Genomic DNA, 23,620 nt, shown 5'->3' on the forward strand with positions numbered 1-23,620 from the left:
TTGATTCAGGTTCAAGTCTCAGCTCTGTCACTTTTTACTGGGTGGCTTAAAACAACAGAAATTTCTTATCTCTGGTTCTAGAGGCTAGAAGTCTGAAATCAAGGTGTCTCTTTAAAGGCTACAGTAGAGGAATCCTTCCTTGCCTCTTCTAGCTTCCGGTAGTTCCACGTATACCTTGGCTTGCAGCAGCCCAGCTCTAGTCTCTGCGTCCTTCACAGGGCTGTCTTTCCTCTGTCCCTGTCTCTTTGTCTCTTCTCTTTTTATAAGGATACCAGTCATATTGGATTAAGGCCCATTCTACTCCAGTATGGCCTCATGGTAATGAATTACATGTGCAAAGACCCTGTTTCCAAATCAGGTCACATTCACAGCTAATGGGGGTTAGGACTTTAACATATCTTTTCGAGGATACAAATCAACTGAGAATAGGTGGTATTGAGCAAGACACTTAATTTGTGTAAAGCTTAGTTCCCTCATTTGTATAAAGGGCATTATTTTAGTACCTGCTGCAGGGAACTGTGAGAATTAGATGACATAATCTATGTACTTGTATCTGACTATTGAGAAACTCATTTCACCTATCATCCCACTGTCCATTTTATCACTTTCTCCTTCCATTCTATTTATGCTGTGTGTGTGTGTGCGCGCGCGCGTGCACGTGCATATAAAACACACAGTAGACACTTGACATTTTTGAGGGTTATTTCATAAGATCTTTGTGAATCTCCAAATACTTGAATAATATTGAAATATATATTTTTCTCCATAAGAGAATTTTAAGTGATCCTTCGGACTCCTGATGAATGACTTTGTAAGGTATGAATAGAGAATAACAAAGCTGTGGAGAAGCAGTAGCTGGGCAGTTTCCAGGACCGCTCACTAGCTGAAGGACTTGCTTCTGTGTATGTACCTTTCACATATTCGCCTCATCAAAATTACACAGACTTTGAGGATTGCTTGAGAGTAGTGGGAGTTCATATATTCAGTCTATGAAAACCAAGAGTTACTATAGTCATGCATTTTTTAACGTATTAAGGTGTGCATTTTAAATATAGTTTTATATTCTACTTTTATTAATATGTATCATGAACATTTTCCCTTGTATGTGTGTATTTTTAAAGGTACTGCAACAGCCACTTGCAGGTACTTGGCTTTATCCCGAAAAAAGAGAGGAAGAAAAAGAATGATCCTATAGATGAGGTAAAGGTCAGGCACCAGATGGATACCATGGCATTTAGCCTGACGGTGCCCACATTGGCCTTGAAGATGCCCAACGGACTGGATGGAGTGTCCCTCTCTCCACCAGGGGCAAGGGTCCCTCTCCACTACCTGGAAACTGAGTTGGAAGACCCGTTTGCTTTCAACGAGGAAGACGATGACCTAAAGAAAGGGGCAACTGTGAGAAAGAAGTTGCAGAGCAAGTTGGCCCAGAATCGGCAACGCCAGAGAGAGACAGAGATTTTAAAAGTCCGACAAGAGCACTTTAGTCCCCCTCCTGCACCTTCGCAGCAGCAGCCTCCACAGCAGCACTCCCACCTGCCACCTTTATCCACTTTAAAACCTCCAGCGCCACTGCAGGGTTTAGTCTGCAAGTCACCTCAACCTCAGAACACCAGCCTACCAATGCAGGGAGTGGCACCCACCACACACACTATAGCACAAGCAAGGCAGTTGTCTCACAAGAGACCTCTGCCCCTCCTGCCATCTAGTAGGGCGCCCGTCGTGGACCCACCCAGGACTGACCGGGTCCTTATGAAAGCCACAGCCTTCTCTCCACACTTCTCTTGCGTAAGTCGACTGCAGAGACTGGTGAAACTGTGCACCCAAAAACATCAGTTGGATACTGATCTGTTTCCCCATTTAGGTAAGTTATCATCTCATATATGTACAATATAACAAAATGCGCCATGTTGTGTGAGACTTTACTTTCATATCTACCATGTATGTGATAGGAGTAGGACACTTGTACAGGATGGTATAATTAAAGATTCTGTTATTAGGTGTATGGTTGTTAGGTTCTGACTCGTAGTGACCCTGCGTACAACAGAATGAAACACTGCCCAGTCCTGCACCATCCTCACAATGGTTGTTATGCTTCAGCCCGTTGCTGCAGCTACTGTGTCAATCCATCTTGTCCAGGGTTTTCCCCTTGTTCACTGACCCTCTACTTTACCAAGCATAATGTCCTTCTCCAGGGACTTATCCCTCCTGATGACGTGTCCAAAGTATGTGAGACGTAGTCTCCTAAAGAGCATTGCTCTAAAGAGCATTCTGGCTGTACTTTTTCCAAGACAGACTTGTTTGTTTTTTTTTTAAGTGTAGATAGACCACCTTAAAGTAAATAAGCTACTCCAGGGGATAAACTTGATGAAAAAGATAGAGAAATATGAGTTGAGAATTTAGGATTTTAGTCATAGCTTCTATTATTATTGTTGTTGTTATTGTTAGTTGCTGTTGAGTTGGCCCTGACTCATGGTATCCTTATGTGTAACAGAATAAAATGTTGCCTGCTCCTGTACCATCTTCACGATTCTTGGTATGTTTGAGTCCATTGTTACAATTTTTGTGTAGTGTCTTCCAACCCAGGGGGCTCATCTTCTAGTATTATATCAAGCAGTATTCTGTTGAGATCTGTAAGATTTTCAGTGGTTAATTTTTAGAAGTAGATCGCCAAGCTTTCTTCCTAGTCTGTCTTAGTCTGGAAGTTCTGCTGAAACCTGTCCACCATGGGTGACCTTGCTGGCATTTGAACTACTGGTGGCATAGCTTCCAGCATCATAGCAACATACAAGCCATCCCACTATGACAGACTTGACAGATGGGTGGTGATCCATTATTATTAGTAGTAGTAGCAATATTAAAAGGCAATTGTGTTTGTTTGTGTGCCTTTATGAACTCAGTACCTGTGTGTCTAATGAAGTTCTTTACATGTTTTTTCTTAGGACATTGGAATAATGATAGCCTGGTTAAAGTCTGCTGATAGCCTTCAGAAAAGAAAAAAAAAACTTTATTATTTTTTTCATTCCAAAGCAATACCTGTTCATGATTGAAAAGTGGCAAAATACAGATAAAACCTTTTAATTTTAATGGGATCAAATGTCTGTCTCTCCTCATCATGTCTGAGTTTTCTGTCTTGCTTGAGAAAAATCTCCCCATCCCAAATTTTTACAGATATTCTATACTTTCTATTAATAGTTTGATTATTTTGTTTAGATCGCTTAAATCTTTAATTTATTTGGAATTTATTCTTGAATGTGATATGAACTATGATTCTCACTTTAGGAAAAATTATTTACATGACGTGTAACGACAGTACAAAAATGAGCAAAAGACATGAATAGAGGAAGAAGAACTATAAATGGCCAATAAACAAATGAAAACCTCAGTCTCCATAGCAGGCAGGGAAACAAAATAGCAGTGAACTACCATCAGATTGGCAAAAATTATATTCAAACTATTCTGTTGGTGAGGATATGTGATCTCATACATTGTTGTTGAGTAATCTGGCAGTGTCTATTACTTAAAAATATATGTACAGCCAGCAAACTCACTTTTGGGACTCTATTCTATGGATAAAAATAAAAGAGTATAAAGGATGTGCAAGCTTGTTTATTGCAGCATTGCTTGCAGTGTTAAAAATCTACAACCAACTGAATATCCAATAGGAACCTTGAGTAAATTATGATACATACATGTTTTATAAAATATTGTGCAGCTGTTAAAAAGAGTGAATGAAACCTGTATCTATTGTCTTGGAGGTGCCCATAATAAGTGGGAAAAAACGAGAAGTGTTGTATTATCCAATTTTTGTAAAAATAAAAACTTTAAAAGATAAGTATGTAGATAGTTGTTTGTCTATTTGATATGGGTATAAATGAAAATACGAAAGGATATACATTACCAGGCTGTTAACACTGAGTACCACAGCGGGGGTGGAATTGGGCAGAATGTGGTTTTAGGAAGATGAGAATGGTAGCTCTTGTTATATAGCTTTATATTTTTAATATCTCTTATTAAAGCATGTGTGACTTTTGACAATTTGTAAAAAACTAATAAAATCTAAAGAAAAATATAGATAAGCAAAAATAATGAATCAGAGCATCCCAAACCCTGTTAATACCATTTATTAATGGTATGGTCTTTCAGATATATGAAATTGCGTTCCTACTGTATATATAGTATTGTCACCTGTTTTAAAATTTTTCATAATAGTCTATGTTCAAGTTAATAATTTTTCATATACTACGTAATTTGTCCTGGCTAAATTTGATCTCCAATGTGTTTCTAGTTTATGTCATTATAAAGTACTATAAATATACAGTCTTGGAACAAAATAATTACTGTCACATCTTCAACTTTTCCTTCAAAGAGATTCCTAGAAGTGGAAATGCCAGTTCCAAGCTTTTGTATCTTTTTCATAAAGGCTTTTGATATGTGTTGCCATGTTTTTCTTCAGAATTATTGTCTCAATTTAGCCTTCTTTCAACATTGTATGAGAATGATGGTTTCTTAACATCTTTACCAGTCCCTGGGTGGTTGTATTATTATTGTTGTTATTTTGCTTTTGCAGATTTGATAGAAAATTTGCTTTAATTTGCATATTTAGATCAGTATTTCTCAAATTTTTGGCCTCAAAAAAAAAAAAAGATCTCTTTATACTCTTAAAGATCATTGAAGATTACATAGAACTTCTGCATGAGTTATATCTATTAATATTTACTGTATGAGAAGTTAAACCTGAGAAATTTTAAAAATGTTAATTCATTTAAAAATAAAAATAAGCGCACTACATGTTAACATGTTCTTTTTATGAAAAATAACTATGTTCATAACAAAAGCAGATATAATGAGAAGAATTGCCTTGTTTTACTTTTTTGTAAATCTAGTGTTTGACTTATTAGAAGAGAGCTGGATTTTCTTATCTGCTTTTGCATTCAATCTGTAGTGATACATTATTTTGGTTGAAGGAAATGAAAATCCAGCCTTATGCATATATAGCTGGAAAAGGGAGGAGGAATATTTTAAGAACCTTTTTCAAATAACTGCTCGTATTCTTCTTTGATTCTGCACCTAAACTTGACAAGTGGTAATTTCTTAGAAGTTAGTTGCAATGTTTAATCTGAAACCGTGTCAGTGAACTTTTCATGCTTTGTTGCATTAACCCCCATTGGTCTGCCTTGCCCCCTGAATGAAGCTTTTACCCATGCATGGCTTTGGTTTTACCGTTGGCAATAACAAATACTGTCAATGGTTTTCTTTAAGTGACAGTTTCACGGTGTTCATTTTAGAGAAAAGGACTGCCAGATATCCAGGTCTTAATAATCATGGTTGGTTTGTCGGTTACTCTTTCCAGTAAAAATGGTGTTGAATGTAAAAAAGCAGCTAGTTCATCTCGCAATTCAAATAATAGTGCACGTGCTTTCCCTTGAGACAACGCCATACTTTCTTCATATGCAGCAGAAGTGCTTTATGGCTGCTTCACATTTAGCCACACAGAGTGTTAAAAAACCATGTACTCCAGGATTGAGATTTCATAAAACAAACAATCTTCAATAGCAATTGCTTTATCAAGGACATTCATAAATAAAACTTTTTTTTTTTTTTTTTTTTAACTGTGAATTGTGGTGGTGAGGACTATAGTGACTGCTAGTGCAGTTTGCCATTGCCTTGATTCAGGCTGAGGTGCCAGCGGTTTTAACCATGACTGTTTCAGTGAAAATGTCAACACAGTGAAGAAGGCGAAAAACATCTTAATTTTATTTTGAGAATGGTGTCGACCTCAGGGAGCCCCTGGGGATTGGTGGACCATACTTTGAGAACCACTATTTTGGATTAAAAACTAGAAACCAAACCTGTTGCCATCAAATCATTCTGACTCATAGTGACCCTATAAGACACAGTAGAGCTGAGCCGCCCCCATAGGGTTTCCAAGGAGTGGCTGGCAGATTTGAACTGCCAACTTTTTCTTTAGCAGCTGTAGCTCTGTGCCACCAGGGCACCATTTTTGATTAACCATATAATTATAAATTTTTTCATCTGCTTTTTGGACATTTGTATCTCATACTTGTTTTTTATTGCCTTTCCTTTCTTTTATCTATTTTTATTGATGGTTCCTCTTTTTTTTTTAATTGGGTAAGAGCTTTTTTACATATACTTCTCATATTTATTATAAATCTCTTCCTACTTCCATTTATCAATTGCTTTTAAATCTCTTTCATAATGATTTTGGAATTTATTATTATTCCCTTTCTTAAGATGATTTCTTCCTTTTGATTCAGGTTTCTTTTTTATTTTTTTCTTCCCCCTCCCCCCACCCTTCTTATATGGACTTTCTCTATCTGGAACTTATTTGGGAGTTTGTTTTGAGGCAGAGATCTAACTTGATTTTTTTTCCCAAAAGGTTGCCTCTTGTTGAAACATTATAGATTGATTAGTCCCATCTTTCCCCCCCTAAATTTGTTACCTATGTCATCTACTAACTTTTTATTTGTATGTTCATTTACTCCTGGGTGCTGTAATTTTTTTTTTTAATAATTTTTATTGTGCTTTAAGTGAAAGTTTACAAATCAAGTCAGTCTGTCACATATAAGCTTATATACACCTTACTACATACTCCCATTTACTCTCCCCCTAATGAGTCAGTCCGCTCCCTCCTTCCAGTCACTCCTTTCGTGATGGTTTTGCCAGTTTCTAACCCTCCCTACCCTCCATCTCCCCTCCAGACGGGAGATGCCAACACAGTCTCAAGTGTCCACCTGATACAAGTAGCTTGGGTGCTGTAAATTTTTAGCTTTTGAAATAAAAAATTTTATGCTGTGTCGGGGTAGGAGGATAACTAAATATGGTAGACTATGGATTTTCTGATTTCATTTTTGAACAGAAAGAAAACTTCAGAAAAAAAAATTTTTTTTTTCCTAAAGAATGTTAAAAAAAAAATGTTAGGGACCCAAATTTTCACAGTAAGGGTTATTTTTGAGGAACCAGAGATTCTAATGCAACTCTTATAGTCAAGCATAGTCTACATTTATGTCAGCAGAGAACTTAAGGAAAAATTCAGCCTTGCAGTTAACTTTTACAGTTTGGTCTGGACTGGTTATCTCAGTTACATTAAAACCAGTGATAATGAAGCCGAGATCAAAGGTTTGCTTTATTGGACAGTTAATTTTACAACAGGAGAAACACCTCCATCTTAGTTCTTATGACTTAGATCTTGGCTTTTTCAGAGACAGCATAGGTGTCTTAGTAGAAATAAATGTTCTACATAAACAACTAAAAAAGAACTCAAGTTCCATTTTTAAAAGGTGACTGAAGTGTGACTTTTGTGTTTGAAGAACCTCATCATTCACTGAAGTTGATACCATTGTGATCACTTAATTGGTTTTTACTTTTTTAAAGAAAACCCTGGTAGCATAGTTGTGAAGAGCTACAGCTGCTAACCAAAAGGTCGGCAGTTTGAATCTACCAGGCACTCCTTGGAAGCTCTATGGGGCAGTTCTACTCTGTCAAATACAAATTACTAATTTATTTTAATTCAGAGAAAGTGACTTTTTAAGGTGACGTGACATTTTAGGTAGTCATCTTGGAACTAGATTTGTGGCTTCTTTATGCCAGTAGCAATGTGTTATTTAATTTTAAGCAATTATAATTTGCGTTCCTGTTAATCTTTTCTTAATTCTCTATTTCGCATCTGTAAACTCATTTAAACTATGGAAGAAATCGGTGTAGTCCTTTTTAACATTAAGGATTTCTAATGGTGACAATCTTTTGATTTTGAGTTTCTCAAAAAGGACATAGGATTCTAGTTATCAAGGTGTCTAATTAAAGTTTCATAGTAATGTGTGTATATGAAAGGTATGTAGTCCCACACACTGTTATACTTTAGGTTATACAACATCAGTATTTATCAAGACCTCGTCAAGATATAAAACTATTACATGGGTAAAAAAAAAAAAAAAAGCCTTCGTTTTGGGAGCTAACAATTATTCAATGATTAAAAATTAAAGCATTTAATAAGATAAATAATTAAACATTGTTCATACTGTATTTCTCCACTTTCCCTTCTAAATTTGCAACAAAAAATGTGGCAACTGTTGCTTAAAAGAATTAAAAGAAATCCCAAACCCAAACTGCATTAGTAGTAAAGCATTCGCATCTCCACCCTCCCCTATGCCCATAGAGGGCAAGAGCTAGGAATGGTCCTGCCTAGAGATAGAGCCCTCTCCTCTAGAGTTGTTGAGAGAGTGCAGTGGAGTTTGTTTCTCCCTTTAACGATTTTGTCTAGGGCCCTGGAATCCTCTCTATGTTGAAGTATTCTTGCCTGAATATTGGTTGGGCTTCTTTCTCACTCTCTTGAATGTGTTTTATGTTTTTCTGACATTATTTTAGTATCTGATGTTTTGATACTTAAGAAATTCTATTTTTTTTACCTGAATTCTATTTTTTTTGCTTTTTAAAATTTTTTATTTACTTTGTTGCTGTTTAGAATATACACAGCAAAACATATGCCAATTCAACAGTTTCTATGTGTACAATTCAGTGACATTGATTACATTCTTTGAGTTGTACAACCATTCTCACCCTCCTTTTCTGAGTTGTTGCTTCCTCTACTGAACTCTATCTCTTTGCCAGTGTTATTCCTATTTCATTAATAAAGTGTCTGATAAAAGAAGCTCATCCTTGGAATATATCCTTTTTTCATAGTGTCATCTTTTTTAAACCCGAGTGTAAGTCATACATTCATTATTAATATCTATGTAAGAAGAGGAATGAGACTCATCAGGAGGCATGTATTCACACTGGGATAGCACGTGTTATAGGTGTTGGGTTATGTGTTTTGGGTAGCTTTTAATTTAATTTTGCATAAAAGTAAAATTTTTCTGACTTGCAATATCCCCTTGTCTGTTCCAGGGTTGGACTGGTCTGAAGAGAGTGGAGAGGAACTGGAGGACTCAGAGCAGGCATCGCCATACCAGGTTGCATGGTCCATCCGAGAAACCCTCAGATATGATAGACACACGTAAGTCTTCTTTTTGGTTTTGATTCTTAAATTACCATTGTAGCAAACTTCCCTATATGGCTAATGTTACTTATTTTATTAGATCTGGTTCTATTATATAAAAAAAAACCAAAAAACCCAAAACCAAACCCAGTGCCGTCAAGTGGATTCCGACTCATAGCGAACCTATAGGACAGAGTAGAACTGCCCCATAGAGTTTCCAAGGAGCGCCTGGCATATTCGAACTGGCGACCCTTTGGTTAGCAGCCGTAGTACTTAACCATTATGCCACCAGGGTTCTATCATAAGGGGGCACAATAGATTCTGCTTGGGAAGAAATGTATTGTTTGAGGAAAGCCTCTCTTCAGTTTTCCTTCACCTTCAGTGAAATGTTGAATAGAAATAGAGAATAAACATAGTTGCCTTGTTTACTTTCTTTTGGGTGAAATATCCACGAAATTTTGAGTTAAAATAATTTTTGATTTATGGAGGCTCCGTTTATTTCCTTTTCATATCTATGTGATCATTCCTGTCTTTTGTCGCCTTCTTACCTTTGTGAATCCGTACTTGGTTCATATGTAACTGTTTCATACTTTGTATTTAGTAATTCTAACATTAGGGGTCCTTGTAACTTTAAATCTGTCACTTACAGTTTCTTTCATCTTCTCATGCAAAGTGGTTTACCTCATTTGCATGGTAGTCTTTGATTGTGAAGGTCCTGGATTTATCCTGAAATCTCAGATTCAGCTTTCTTATTGTGCTGTTGGGATGAGACTTTATAGCCTACGTTGGTGCTCCTGTTCGCACGTGTCCTGGGTGCAGCCTATTTCTTCCATTCTCTCACTGCCTTCAGCTTTAGCTTCAGCTCTGATTTGTTCCTTTTTTATTTTCACCAAGCAGTTTGGGGAAGACATTTCCTCTACTTCCTTAGATACCAGCAGTGTATTCATGTTTTATCCAGTATGTAGTAGTTTTAGAGTGGGAAGATCCCTTAGAATATGTAAACTGCGATATTGTCATAAGCCTGTTTATTCTTTTTTGTTTGTTTCAACTTTTATCTCCTTGTGAATGACTCCCAAATCTTTTTCTCATGTCTGACCTTTCTTCTGAGCTTGAACTGCCTATTGGATATTTCTCATCAAATATCCTGTCAACATTCCAAATTCAGCATTTCTAAAATTAAACTCATTGTTTTCTTCAGTATATGTGCCTTTTCCTGATTTCCTTATTTTTGTCAGAGGTGTTACTTTTTTTGGTTGTTATTGTTTTAATAAAATAAAGTGAGTTTTATTTAAAGAATTTCATGGCATCTCTTGAGATTACAGGTACACCTGAGTCTTAAAAAATCAGATTTGGAATTTACTGCTTAGTATTTGGGGTTACTAGTAGTATTTTAATAATAATACCTGTATTTATATTGGAATAATAATAATAATACCTGTATTTATATTGGCTCACATATGTGGAGCCCTGGTGGGATAGTGGTTAAGAGCATGGCTGCTAACCAAAAAGTCACCAGTTTGTACCCACCAGCCACTCATTGGAAACCCTGTGGGGCAGTTCTGCTCTGTCCTACAGGGTCGCTATGAGTCAAAATTGACTCAATGTCAATAAGTTTGGTTTTTTGGGTTTGGTCACATATGTATTTCTTTTCATTCTCCTAACAACCTCTGGAGATAGGCAGAACATCTATATCTCTCATTTCACAGATCAGGAAAATTTAAGAAGGAAAGTTAAGGAAGGATATTGACAATATACTAGGTGCTGGGCCTTGTCACTGCTGGTAAATGATGGGAAACTAAGATTTCAACTCAGGCCTTTCTCTTCTCAGTTCACTACTCTTCCTCAGCAATCAGATTGGAAATATTAATATCATAGCATTTTAGAAGTGGGAAGCATTTTGAAGATTTTCTAGTTTAGGGAATAGTCAGGGATAGCCTGTGGACTTGTGCCAGTCTGCAAGCTACTTGTAACTGGTCCATAACAAGATAAACATAGAAATTGACACTAAGCTTTAGAAATGTTTATAGTAATCTAACATTGCATCAACATCAAAGTGTATCTTCCCAGTTTAGCTCCCTACGCTACTAGTCTTTTGAATAACAATTTTGATAAGTAGTTGTCCACACAAGCTTTAGTGTCCCTTTAAAACTTGATGTTTTCCTTATTTTTTCTATTAATGGTGCTTCCATTCTCCTAGTTATCCAGATTCCAAAGCCACTGAGTCGTTTTTGACTTTCTTCTCCTTCACGTCCAGTCACCAAATTGAGTTATTTCTTTTATGATAATGGCCCTTGCACATCTTGTTCTTTCTGTTACATCTGGCTTTTTACTTTTAGTCACTCCCATGTCTTTCACTTGTTAGTGGTTGACTCTGAAATCTGTATCTCTGCCTTAAGGATGCTCCAGTATGTCATTTCAAATGGTTTTTCTACAGTTTCCCTTGATACTCCACTACCCTCTACTTTAATTTTGCCACAACTCTGCTTTCACTCCTATTCCTTACTTTCTAAATGGTACTGCTGTCCTTCCCCAATCTTTGCCAGTGGAAACTATTGAGTGACTAATACTTAACTGTTCTCTTCTTCCATCTCTTCCTCCATTTGTTCTATGGTTGCATAACTCTATTATCGTCACCCATTTTCTTAAAAATCTACAAAGGTTCTTCATTGCCTTTGGAATAAAGGCTAAATAAACTCTTTAACTTGGCATTTAGGTTTAGAAAGTTTATCTAACTTACCGTTTAGCCAAACTAAGCTATTTAGTACTTGCCGTTCCCCTTCCTGCCCATGTCTGAATCTTATATTTCTTATATTGTTTTATACACGTCAGGTCCCCGCTGTTTCTCATCTTCAAATTCAACATTTCTTTCAAGTTTCAGTTACATCGTCATCTCCTTTTCTAAAGCCTTCTTCATAATCTTAGCAGACTTTCCAGTGACCTTCAGTAACACTTTGTTTATAGCACTTACTGGTTCTGTTAGAACTCCTAGTTGAAGATCTGCTGTGAAACTTCAGAGAACAATTCAAAATAAAGATTCCTGGGCCCCAGCCCATGGAAACTCTGGTTCAGTAGGTCTGGAGTAGGTCTTAGAAATTTGAAATTTTAAAAAGCACCTAGCTTTTACTAGTTCATGATCTGGTGTTTGAATCAATGTTCTATCTACCCACAGTTTTAGTAGTAGCTTCTGTTCTCTTTTGAATTGTTTAACTTTTGAGATGGGTTTATCTTGTCTAAATTGCATTGTCAACTCCTTGATATCTTTGTCTTTTCTCCATAGTGCCTAGCGTAATAGTAGAACACAGTAAATGTTGAATATTGAATAAATGAGAGAATTTGTGTATCTGTAGTAGAAACTACAGAGACCTTACTGATGAGAACATGTTTCTTAGGAGAGATACTAAACATAAGTTTACAAAGTCACCTGCTGTGGGCTGTTTCGAAGGAAAGAGGAGTAATACTGCTTAAGGAGAGAAGAGAAATCAACCAGTGATTTACAGAAGATTAGTAAGATGATATATATAGTCCGTGGTATCAAATATGTGGTTACTTATATTATGATAGACGTGAAAGAAGATAAAATAACACTGGTCAGTTTTCAAGTCTAGAGTGCATTATTCCTAACAATAAAAAGTGAGATCATTCTTGGTTCAAAGAAAAGTGACCTTTTTAATCCCACTGGTGGTAGACATTGCTGACTAACCACAACACTCCTTCTTGTTGAGCCTGGGTGTGCCTTCAGCATCCTTTTCAATGTAACACTCCAGCAGCAGTCACCAATCAATTGACTTCAGAATGTGAGAAAAAAAACCTCTATGTAACATCTGGTCTATGAAATGCTCCCATAGTTTAAGAAAAAAAAAAAAAATGTAGAATGATTGTGATCCCAACAATAAAAAGATAGTAAAGAACCAGTACATCTAAAAGGACAGCTCTTTGATAATGTACTCTTAGAATTCACTGCACTATTTCTCATATGACCTGTATTTTATAAAATTATGCTGTTTCCCATTTCATAACATGGAGAAATCTGGAAGACATTATGCCGAGTGAAATCGGTCAATTGCAAAAGGACAAATATTGTATAAGACCACTATTATAAGAACTGGAGAAGCAGTTTAAGCAGAGAAGAAAATACTCTTTGATGGTTATGAGAGGGAGGAGGGCAGGAGGGAGGGAGGGGGTATTCACTAATTAGATAGTAGATAAGTTTCATTTTAGGTGAAGGGAGAGACGATACACAATAAAGGGGAGGTCAACACAAATGGACTAAACCAAAAACAAAGAAGTTTTCTTAAAAATTGAACACTTTTAGAGAGAGATGCTGATGAGGAGTGAGCTACTTGCACCATGTGGATACTGGAGACTATGTTGGCATCTCCTGTCTGGAGGGGAGATGGGAGGTTGAGGGGGTTAGAAATGGGCAAAACAGTCACGAAAGGAGAGACTGGAAGGAGGGAGCGGGCTGACTCATTACGGGAGAGTAAATGGGAGTATGTAGTAAAGTGTATATAAGTTTATATGTGAGAGACTGACTTGATTTGTAAACTTTCACTTAAAGCACAATAAAAATTATTTAGAAAAAAAGAAAAAAAAACTGAACACTTCAAAGGCCAGCATAGCAGGGGTGGGGGTTTGAGGACCATGGTTTCAGGGGACATCTAAGTCCATTGGCAGAATAAAATCTATTAAGAAAACATTCTGCATCCCACTTTGGAGAGTGACGTCTGCGATCTTAAATGATAACAAGCGGCCATCTAAGATGCATCGATGGGTCTCAACCCACCTGGAACAAGGAAGAATGAAGAACACCAAAGGCACAAAATAATTATGAGCCTAAGAGACAAAAAGGACCGCATAAACCAGAGACTACATCAGCCTGAGACCAGAAGAGCTAGAAGGTACCTGGCCACAACCGATGACTGCCCTGACAGGGAACTCAACAGAGAAGCCCTGAGGGAGCAAGAGAGCAGTGGAATGCAGACCCCAAAATGTTGTAAAAAGACCAGACTTAATGGTCAGACTGAGACTGGAGGAACCCCAGAGGCCATGGACCCCAGACCTTCTGTTACCCCAGGGCAGGAACCATTCCCAAAGCCAACTCTTTAGACAGGGATTGGACTGGAATAGGGGATGGAAAATGAGACTGATGAAGAACAAGCTTCTTGGATCAAGTTGACACATGAGACTATGTTGGCATCTCCTGTCTGGAGGGGAGATGAGAGGGCAGAGGTGGCCAGAAGCTACCCTAATGTACAGGAGAGAGAGGAGAGGGAAGTACTGTGCTATCTCATCAGAAAGAGCGATTAGGAGTGTATAGCAATGTGTATGTAAATTTTTATGTGGGAGACTGACCTGATTTGTAAACTTTCACTTAAAGCACAATAAAAATTAATTACAAAAGAAATTATGCTGTATCCTTATAACTGCTATGTTATTTGCTCAGATATTTTAGTAAGCAAAGATAAAGAAATGTTCTTCCCCCCACCATGAATTTCTAGTCACTTAAAATTTAGAAGACACGCTGCACTAAATGTATTATTATGACATGCCAAGATGGTTAAGCTTCTTAAAGCATTGCATTGTCTCGGCTGCTTGGCTTATTGTTGAAATATTGTACTTGTTTTCAGCTCTTGGAATTCTCTTACTCTAATTTGTTAAGTATGTGCTCACATGCCACAGGAGTTTAAACCTGTGCAGCCAACTACCCATCCTCATCCTGTTTTCATCTCTCTCCCTGCTCTTTCCAGGTCAGATGATGACGATGCGGAGAGTAGGAGCTCCAGGGTGACCCAACTTTGCACTTACTTTCAGCAGAAATATAAGCACCTCTGCCGCCTGGAGCGGGCAGAATCTCGTCAAAAGAAATGCCGGCATACATTTAGGAAAGCCCTGCTGCAGGCGGCCAGTAGAGAGCCAGAATGTACTGGGCAGTTAATACAAGAACTGCGGCGAGCTGCATGTAGTCGAACCAGGTTAGAGCCATCCATAGCCACCCGTTTCTAAGGAACTTGTATCAATCTGTTTTCTGTATTTTTTTGAGAGGACAGTGGAGACCTATGGGACATGGGCATCTAAGCCTAAAACATTAAAGCACTGTATTTTGGTTTTGTTGCTCAGATAAAGTTCCTCACAGGTGGCAAAATAATGCTGCCGTGAGCTAACAATTAGGGCATTACTGTAATTTTATAGGAGTTTGGTTAGAATTTATTCAATAAAGGATTTGAGAATGTTTACCTGTTTAAAAAAAGAAAATATAGCAATACTTTGAAATTTCGTATGGTATTTGGAAGTAATATTTATAGGTTTTTTCGCCTATAAAAGAAGATAATTTTTAAATTTAGAAGGCTTACTTCTTTACTGAGTTTATTATTTCACACTTTTGACTTAACTTGTTAGGTTTTCAAAGGACAACTTTGAGTATACATGAATAGGAAAAAACTTAGGAGTTTATATGCTGAAATATTAGTAGTTGTTAATCTAGATGATGGTAATATAAACTAAAGCTAAGAAAAAATGTCTTAGCCTGTATATTGTAATTTTCCACACTGATCAGGAGTCACTTGAGTACAAAAGGTGTTAAAAGAAATAGAAAACTAAAATGTAACCTTTACTTTGTAGCTATCGATTATATTATATACTTAAAAATATTTTTCGAAATTTTGTTTTAGTGTTGCATATTTTGGTTTTCTTTATATTCACTCTTTAAAAAGTGTCCTAATTTTCAATTGTGTATCTCACAAAGATACGATGCCCTGAAGAGTTTTCTATTTCTTGGCATGTTTAGAATTGTTTGAACTATGCATTTGCATCTTACATACTTTACAGTTTGGCTGTAGCCTCTAGTACCTTCCCTTCCTCCTAGAGCTCCTCCTCATCTTCTGCGGAGAAGGCAGTGTCTGTTCCAGAACGTCTTTTAGGTCTCACCCTGCACATGGCTTTCGTAGAGAACCCTTCCTTGATTTCCTTCTCTAATGTTAGGTCCCCCTGCTATATATGTAGAAGTGCTTTATGCTCTGCTTCAGAGGATCTTACTTTAATGTCTGTCTCCCATGCAAGACAGTAATGTCCATCAGGGTGGGAGCAATGTCCTTTTTTTTTTTTCTTTCTTTTAATCTCCAGTATTAATGAATAATTGAAAATAATTGAGCAAGTGAAGATCTATTCTCTCTTTGTTGAAAGAATTTACTGAGTTTGACATAGATTATAAAATAATGATGTTTAACATTGTCCAATAGTAAAAGTGCGTCAGATACCCACATAACAGTTTTTTTCTTTGGCGATTGGTAACTTAGTGCTTTACATTAAGGTATATAAGGAGTGCTAGTGGCACAGTGGTTAAGAGCTCAGCTGCTAACCAAAAGGTCGGCAGTTTGAATCCACCATCAGCTCCTTGGGAACCCTGTGGGGCAGTTTCACTCTGTCCTATAGGATCGTTATGAGTTGGCATTGACTTGATGGCAACGGGTTTTTTTTTTTTTCTACAATATATATTGATTTTATTAGTGACTTTATTAGTTATCTTATATACTTAAATACTTTAAAAAAAAAAAAGCCAAATTCACTGGGATCCTATAGGACAGAGTAAAACTGCCCCACAGGGTTCCCAAAGAGCGGCTGGTGAATTCCAACTGCCGACCTTTTGGTTAGCAGCTGTAGATGTAACCACTGCACCACCAGCGCCCCACTTGTTGTAGAGAGGGTGGGAACTGGCAGATCAGGAGACATAGATGGGAAGGAGATTCTTCAGGACTTAGCTTTTCATTCTTTGATTTTTTTTTTTGAACCGTATGTTACCTGTTCATAAAATTAAATAAAAATATCTAAATATTAGGTGTCTAAAATGGAGATAAAATTTAAATAATGAAATAGAGTTGCATGTATAGGGGTAGGTTTAAAGAATTTTATTCAAAGTGAGTACATTTTGGAGGATGAGAGTGAATCAGTCATTTCAGCATATCAGTACCCATGTATCAAGTTTTTTGCAGGTTTACTGTTTAGGAACATGAGGTGATCAAATCATAATGATAATAATAATAGCAGTGGGTAACACCCATGGACTGTTACTGTGTACCGTTCTGTGTCCTACATGTATGGTAAATGTTTTAGATGTGTTATCTCTTTTGGTACTCAAAACAACCCTGTCAGCTAAAGGTATCGTTATCTCCCCTACAGGTGAAGAAGTTGAGGCTTAGGAAAGGCTGAGTAACTAAGTGAAGTCACACAGCTAGTAAGAGGTGGAGTTGAGATTCAGAACCAGGTCCGTCTGATTCTAGTCTCACGTTCATCACCTTTTTCTGCCACCTCTTAGTGAAGTAAAAGGAACCAAATTGTTACTTAAAACCAAAGCAGATAGACATATTTGAAACCTTTGTAATACAGCTATTTGCTTTGTCAGTAGGTCAGGGAAATACTGGAACTGGTCATTGTGACACCTGCTTTCTTTAACTCATTTGCATTTTGTTAATGAATATAGGTATCGAAGAGAGTTAAAATGTGAGTGTTACAGAGTGGCTGGCGATATCATGTTGAAAATTACCTTGGCCTCTTGACACATTTTTTGAAAATTCATTTAGTTTTTGTCCGTCCTTAGCATAAGCCGGACCAAGTTGAGAGAAGTGGAGCCCGCAGCATGTAGTGGAACTGTGAAGGGTGAGCCCTGCACGAACCAAGCCCTTCCATTCACCAGACACTGTTTCCAGCGTATCCTCTGAGCTGTGTTAACTGATTTGGGGTTATGTATTTCATTCTTAAGTTTAATGAATGACTTGTGAAGTCCTTTGAATAATTTTTGTCTACTTATATCATTGCAATTCTTTATTCAAGAATCACATCAAAATAAGCCAAATTCTAGCAAGCAGCATGTTCTTCCAGTAAGTTCTACTTTGATAATAAAACTCTGGTCCCTCAGGTGGTTTCCAGATAACTTGTAAGAAACAATTATTATACTCCTGGATGGAAAAAAAACCAAATAGCGTTATTCAAAAAATTGTTTTCGGTCTTTCAAGAAAGTTATATACTTTTACAGTATACTTTTTGCTGTAGGATTATTTTAATATTTGTAAGGAGTACTGTGCTGATTTGAAAAAAATGAAAGGTGAATATGTACCAAACATCACTGACTAGGAAAGAAGAGATCTTAAGACAGAATATACTTGAGGAAAACCTATGCTGGGGACTTTTCAGACTGGTGATGAAGCCTTATGCTCTCACTTTTGTTAAACATTTAAAATTGAGTTGCATTTTATTATTTATACGGTAGCACTAATTTATTCTTTACTATCTGTCTGATTTTTGCACTCCTTTCTGTTCTTGGAGTTGGGTTTCACACCTTTCTCAGCAGCAGTTTCTATGCAGTGATGGCTTTATAAATAACCTTAACTATAAAAGCATAACAGAAAAACAGAAAGTACTTCCTTAAGAGATGTAAAGTAAATCTCGTGGACATGTAGTTGGTGGCTAAAAGTATGAATGCATAAAAATGATAAAGGGCTAATGTTCCAAGTTCAATAGTTACACAAAAAATTGCTAAATTTTATTTTATTTTTTTAAGTTTTGATATAAAAGTAATATTTCTTGCATTGAGAGTTTAGGATTAGAAATGTGAAATGAAAAATTCAAATTTGGACAGATGACTTTTTCATAATTGTGTATTTAATTTTTTTTTTTTCTTGATGAGTATCATTTAAGTAAGGGAAGAAGTTAATTTTATATAGAAATTGGACAATTAGGTGGGGGTTCAGTTTTGGTGTATTTTGTTCCTAACTTAAAAAAACAGATATCCTCTTGAACCGCTCTCAGCAGCTCTTCTCAAGTTGCACGGCCAGGTTTGCAGACGGACAACAGTGCTCTGTGCCAGTTTTTGACATTACACACCAGACACCTCTGTGTGATGAACATGCCAAAAAAATGGTGAGTTCAGATTTTATTTCAAACTTTTGATGGCTATCCATAGTAGGAAGAAATACTTTGGGACTTAGTACAAACTGCATGTGTGTATAAATCACTGAAACAAAAGTTTTACGGAACAAGACTTACCTTTACCACCTGATATCTTTTAGTCTGTTTTATTTCATTTAAATGCTGGTCATTACCCACTGAATTAATTTCAGACCCTTATTTAAAAAGAAAAAAAAAACCTTCTAGAAGATATTAGTAGTTATCTAGATGTAATCATTTTTTTTATTATTTATCTTTATTCTATACCTCTCTTCTCTTTAATGTACATTTTCTTATATGTAGCAGATTTTCCAAGGCTCTTTGCCCACATTTCTCTAGGTTTTTGCTTTTTTATATGTTATTCTGCAAACGTCTTGGATGTTTGATGAAATTTCGGCCAAAAGCCAAACCTTTCTATAGTTCTATTTAACTTGATTATTTCTTTGGTTAATGCTAGTATCATAAACCCTCATTAATTCAGAATAATTTGGAGGAGAGACAAGTCTGAATTAGTGAAATATCTGAATTATATAATCATCTTAAATAAATGCATTTTTATTGTTTTCACCCATCAGACACTTATTGAGTTCTGCTATTTGCAAGATGTTGTCTAGGTACTTTGGTACTAAAAGTTGTGTAAGACGGTATTTACCCTCTGTAAGCATTTTATAGTTTTCATGGGGTTCATCAGGGAACTGAATGGGCATTGGAGGGGGACTTAACAGCTTGTTTTGATCGTCGCTTTGCCACTAAGTGTAAGACTAAGGTCCTAGGTAGCACAAATGGTTTACACTCAAGTGCTAATCTAATGGTTGGCAGTCTGAACCCATCCAAGAGTACCACAGAAGAAAAGACGTGGCAATCTGCTTCCATTAGGATTATAGCCAAGAAAACCCTATGGAGCAGTTCTACTCTGTATCACATGGGGTCACCATGAGTCGAAAAGGACTCAATGACAGCTAACAAGAAGTGTAAAACTAAGACAAATGATTTAACTGTTCTGTACCTCAGGTTCCTTGTCCATAGTTCACCAGCTTGTTCTCCACCAAGAACTTCTTTTTTCCTATGTTTCTTTTATGAGCCATATGTTTTAAAAAATTTGTATGTTAAACTATCTGTCCTAATTCATGGTATCATAATCTGACAGTCACCCAAGTTAGAAACCCTAGTGACATTTTAGAGTTTTACATTCCCTTCATCTTTTCTGCACATACAATGAGCCATCAAATTCTGAGAAATCTATCTTGAGAGGCCCTTACTTTTCCATTCCCACTTCGTTGCCCTTGGCCATTTATATCTTGTTATCAACTGTTGTAGTAGCTATACAATTGGACTTATTGTGCCCATTCACATGCCTCTTCTATTGCTGCCGGGTAGTTATCCTCATAAAACAAATGTCAAACTGTGTTATTCCTCTCATCAAAAATGACTCCCCGTTGCCTGTAAAAGCTTGAAAACCTTTCCAGGGTGTTCAAAGTTATACATGTTCTGGTCCCAAGCTTATTTACTACTTACTTTTATATATTTCATCCCCCAGTATACCCAAATGTCAGTCATAACCAATTATTTGCTGTTCCTTTTCTCATTTGTACCATTTCCTTTAGCCTAGAATGACCTTCCCCCTTGCCTCAACCACTTAAAAATCCTACTTATCTTTCAGTCTCACAGAACTGAAGGTAATTGATTCTCCTTTTGTGTACCCATAGGAGATATTTATATCATTATTGCCCAATTTTCTCTGTGCCGTATTTATGTATACTTGAACTTGTGTCTTTCCTATTGGAGGGTAAGTTCTTTGAGAGCACAAATTAAATTTTATTAATTTTTTTTAATACCGTAGCACCTATCACAATGTCTTTAAATGTGGGGTGAACTCAGTATATATACACTGAATTAATTTGAATTAAAGGAACTTTTTGTTTATTTAGTTATTATCCATATTTAAGGCATACAGTATGTTTTAGGCATTACACAGAATATTAAGAGATATAAGCATATTTTTAGATAGTTATATAAGGTTTTTCTCAAATAATATCAGTGTAAAAATACCCATTTATTCATTCTAAAGGATAATTTCTTGAGAGGAGATAGCTCTCGTAAAGTTCAACACCAGCAGCAGAGGAAACCCAGGAAAAAAACCAAGCCTCCTGCACTTACCAAAAAACACAAGAAGAAGAGAAGGCGTGGACCTCGTAGACCCCAAAAACCCATTCCCCCTGCAGTGCCCCAAGGGAACCTCAGCATGCCCACCAGCGTCTCACTGCCAGTGGAGGCCTCCCAGATCCGGTCAGTGATGGGGACAGTGTTTGCTTTTCTTTTACATCTGCTGATTGTTCTCAGAACTTTTGGCTTCATTTGGTACTTTCGTGTTGGAGATAGGCTATAGAAGCCTCACAGTATATCAATCTAGACTTTTTACAGTTTTTGATATACCTTTTACCAAATATCTGAATGGGCTAGTTCTCAAATAAAGCTTTTGATTATGACGGAGTAGATGCTGAAATTGAGAATTTAATTTATACTCTCAGATTTTCCTGTTTTAACAGGAATTCCATATATGTTTCAACAGAAAACATTTCATCAGAAATCTGATGCATTATTAATTTTGACAAGGGTAAGCATTTTTGGCCAGATGACTGAGGCTTCTGTTTCCACTAAGCATTTCAGTTTTATGTTTGTTTATTTCATTTTTTTATTGTTATTTTGACCAGATTTGAAACTCCACTAAAAAGTATTAAAACATGCTTACTACACCAAATTGTGAGTTATTCTACTAATTTGAAGTAAAAACATCATCTACTAATGATTGTCTTCTCTTAATATAAGGGTAAGGGTTGCAGATCTATGACTATACACAGTGAGGTCTATCTTTTGTGATGGCCCTGCTTTCAAATTTCCTTCTCTGAAAGGAGGAAAGAGGGAATCATCTTACATTAGAATTTCTCATGTTTGTGTTCAACATAAAAAACTTAAACAGCATTAGCTTCCCTTCATGGAGGCACAGTGGTGGTGGCATTGGTGGCATAGTGGTTAAGAGCTCAGCTGCTAACCAAAAGGTTGGCAGTTCGAATCCACCAGGCGCTCCTTGGAAACTCTATGGGATAGTTCAACTCCGTCCTGTAGGGTCACTATGAGTCGGAATCGGCTTGATGGCAATAGGTTACAGGTTTTTAGCTTCCCTTCATGTTGAATGGACTTGGTGAATTGGTGTGAAGGTAAAAGGGGAGTGGTAGGACCAATGATGTCATCTTCCCCAGGAGCCCATCCACGCCAGAGCTGAGTGCTGATGAGTTGCCGGATGACATTGCCAATGAGATCACTGACATTCCGCATGACTTGGAATTGAACCAGGAGGACTTTTCAGACGTCCTGCCACGGCTACCTGATGACTTACAAGATTTTGATTTTTTTGAAGGTATGGTCAATATTTTGATCCAAGAAAGCTGATTTTTAAAATGAATTTATAAGAAGGAACATAGTTTGTGTGTGTGTGTGTGTGTGTGTGTGTGCTTTAACTGAAACTTTAAATTCAAGTCTGTTTCTCATACAAAAGCCTAGACACACATTGTTATGTGACTTTAGTTGCTTTCCCTATAATGTGACAGCACACTCCTCTTCTCCATCCTGTATTTCCCGTGTCCACTCAGCCAGCTCCTGCCCCCCTCTGCCTTCTCATCTCACCTCCAGACAGGAGCCGCCCACTTAATCTCATGTATCTACTAGAGTTAAGCAGCACACTCCTCACCAGTACCATTTTATGTCCTATAGTCCAGAGTTGGAGTTGGGAGTGGTTTTAGTTTTGAGCTAAAAGAGCCTGGGGGCCGTGTCTTCTGGGGTCCCTCCAGTCTCAGTCAGACCATTAAGTCTGGTCTTTGTACTAGAATTGAGCTCTGCACCCTCCTTTTCTCCTGCTCCATCAGGGACTCTATGTTGTGTTCCCTGTCAGGGCAATCCTTGGTGGTAGCCGGGTACTATCTAGTTCTCCTGGTCTCAGACTGATGAAGTCCCTGGTTTATGTGGCCCTTTCTGTCTCTTGGGCTCATATTTTCAGATGGGACATAGTTTTATTGACATGTGTTTGAAGTGTTACTCCTCAAATATAATGTCTTTCATTTTAACTAGAAGATATAGTACTGCTAAAAGTATTTTGTTTTTTCAGAAGGTGAGGAATGTGCTATTTGTCTAACCATATTATAGGCTTAGCAGATTTATAGTTTTGTATGTAGGCTTATAGGTTTTATTCCTTTAAAATGAGTAGTTTTGCTTTAGTTTATTTTTGAGCAAAGAAATTTTAACCATGAGTTTATTGAAGCATTTTGGAGTTTGCCCTGATTTTAACATTCCGCGCTCTACTTTAGTTGAAGCGCGCTCATCTGAAAGAGAATTTGCTTAATCCCACCAATTTCCCAGTGCTTTTAGGAGAAATCTTTTATACTGTGGTTGTTGTTGTTGTTGTTAGGTGCTGTCGGGTCGGTTCTGACTCATATCAACCCTATGTATAACAGAATGAAACATCGCCTGGTCCTGCAGTATCCTCACCATCGTTGCTATGCTTGAGCCCATTGTTGCAGCCACTGTGCCAATTCACCTCATCCAGGGTCTTCCTCTTTTTTGCCAACCCTCTGCTTTACCAAGTACGATGTCCTTTTCCAGGGACTGATCCCTTCTAATAACATGTCCAAAGTA

The 23,620-nt window shown here is 37.1% G+C and overlaps 1 protein-coding gene across 9 annotated transcripts in view; it reads left to right on the forward strand.

Annotated features, from left to right (window-relative positions):
• Positions 1-23,620, forward strand: part of INO80D (INO80 complex subunit D) — a 61,720-nt gene that overhangs the window by 24,238 nt on the left and 13,862 nt on the right. For all 9 annotated transcript variants that reach the window (XM_023542123.2, XM_023542106.2, XM_023542132.2 and 6 more), the window contains 7 exons: positions 1,122-1,864; positions 8,908-9,016; positions 14,746-14,970; positions 17,589-17,698; positions 18,774-18,907; positions 21,003-21,220; positions 22,192-22,349. In XM_023542123.2, the coding sequence (XP_023397891.1) occupies positions 1,122-1,864; positions 8,908-9,016; positions 14,746-14,970; positions 17,589-17,698; positions 18,774-18,907; positions 21,003-21,220; positions 22,192-22,349 (1,697 nt within the window). The remainder of the gene's footprint in view (positions 1-1,121; positions 1,865-8,907; positions 9,017-14,745; positions 14,971-17,588; positions 17,699-18,773; positions 18,908-21,002; positions 21,221-22,191; positions 22,350-23,620) is intronic.

Source organism: Loxodonta africana, chromosome 6 (assembly GCF_030014295.1).
Source record: "Loxodonta africana isolate mLoxAfr1 chromosome 6, mLoxAfr1.hap2, whole genome shotgun sequence".
Lineage (NCBI taxonomy): Eukaryota > Metazoa > Chordata > Mammalia > Proboscidea > Elephantidae > Loxodonta > Loxodonta africana.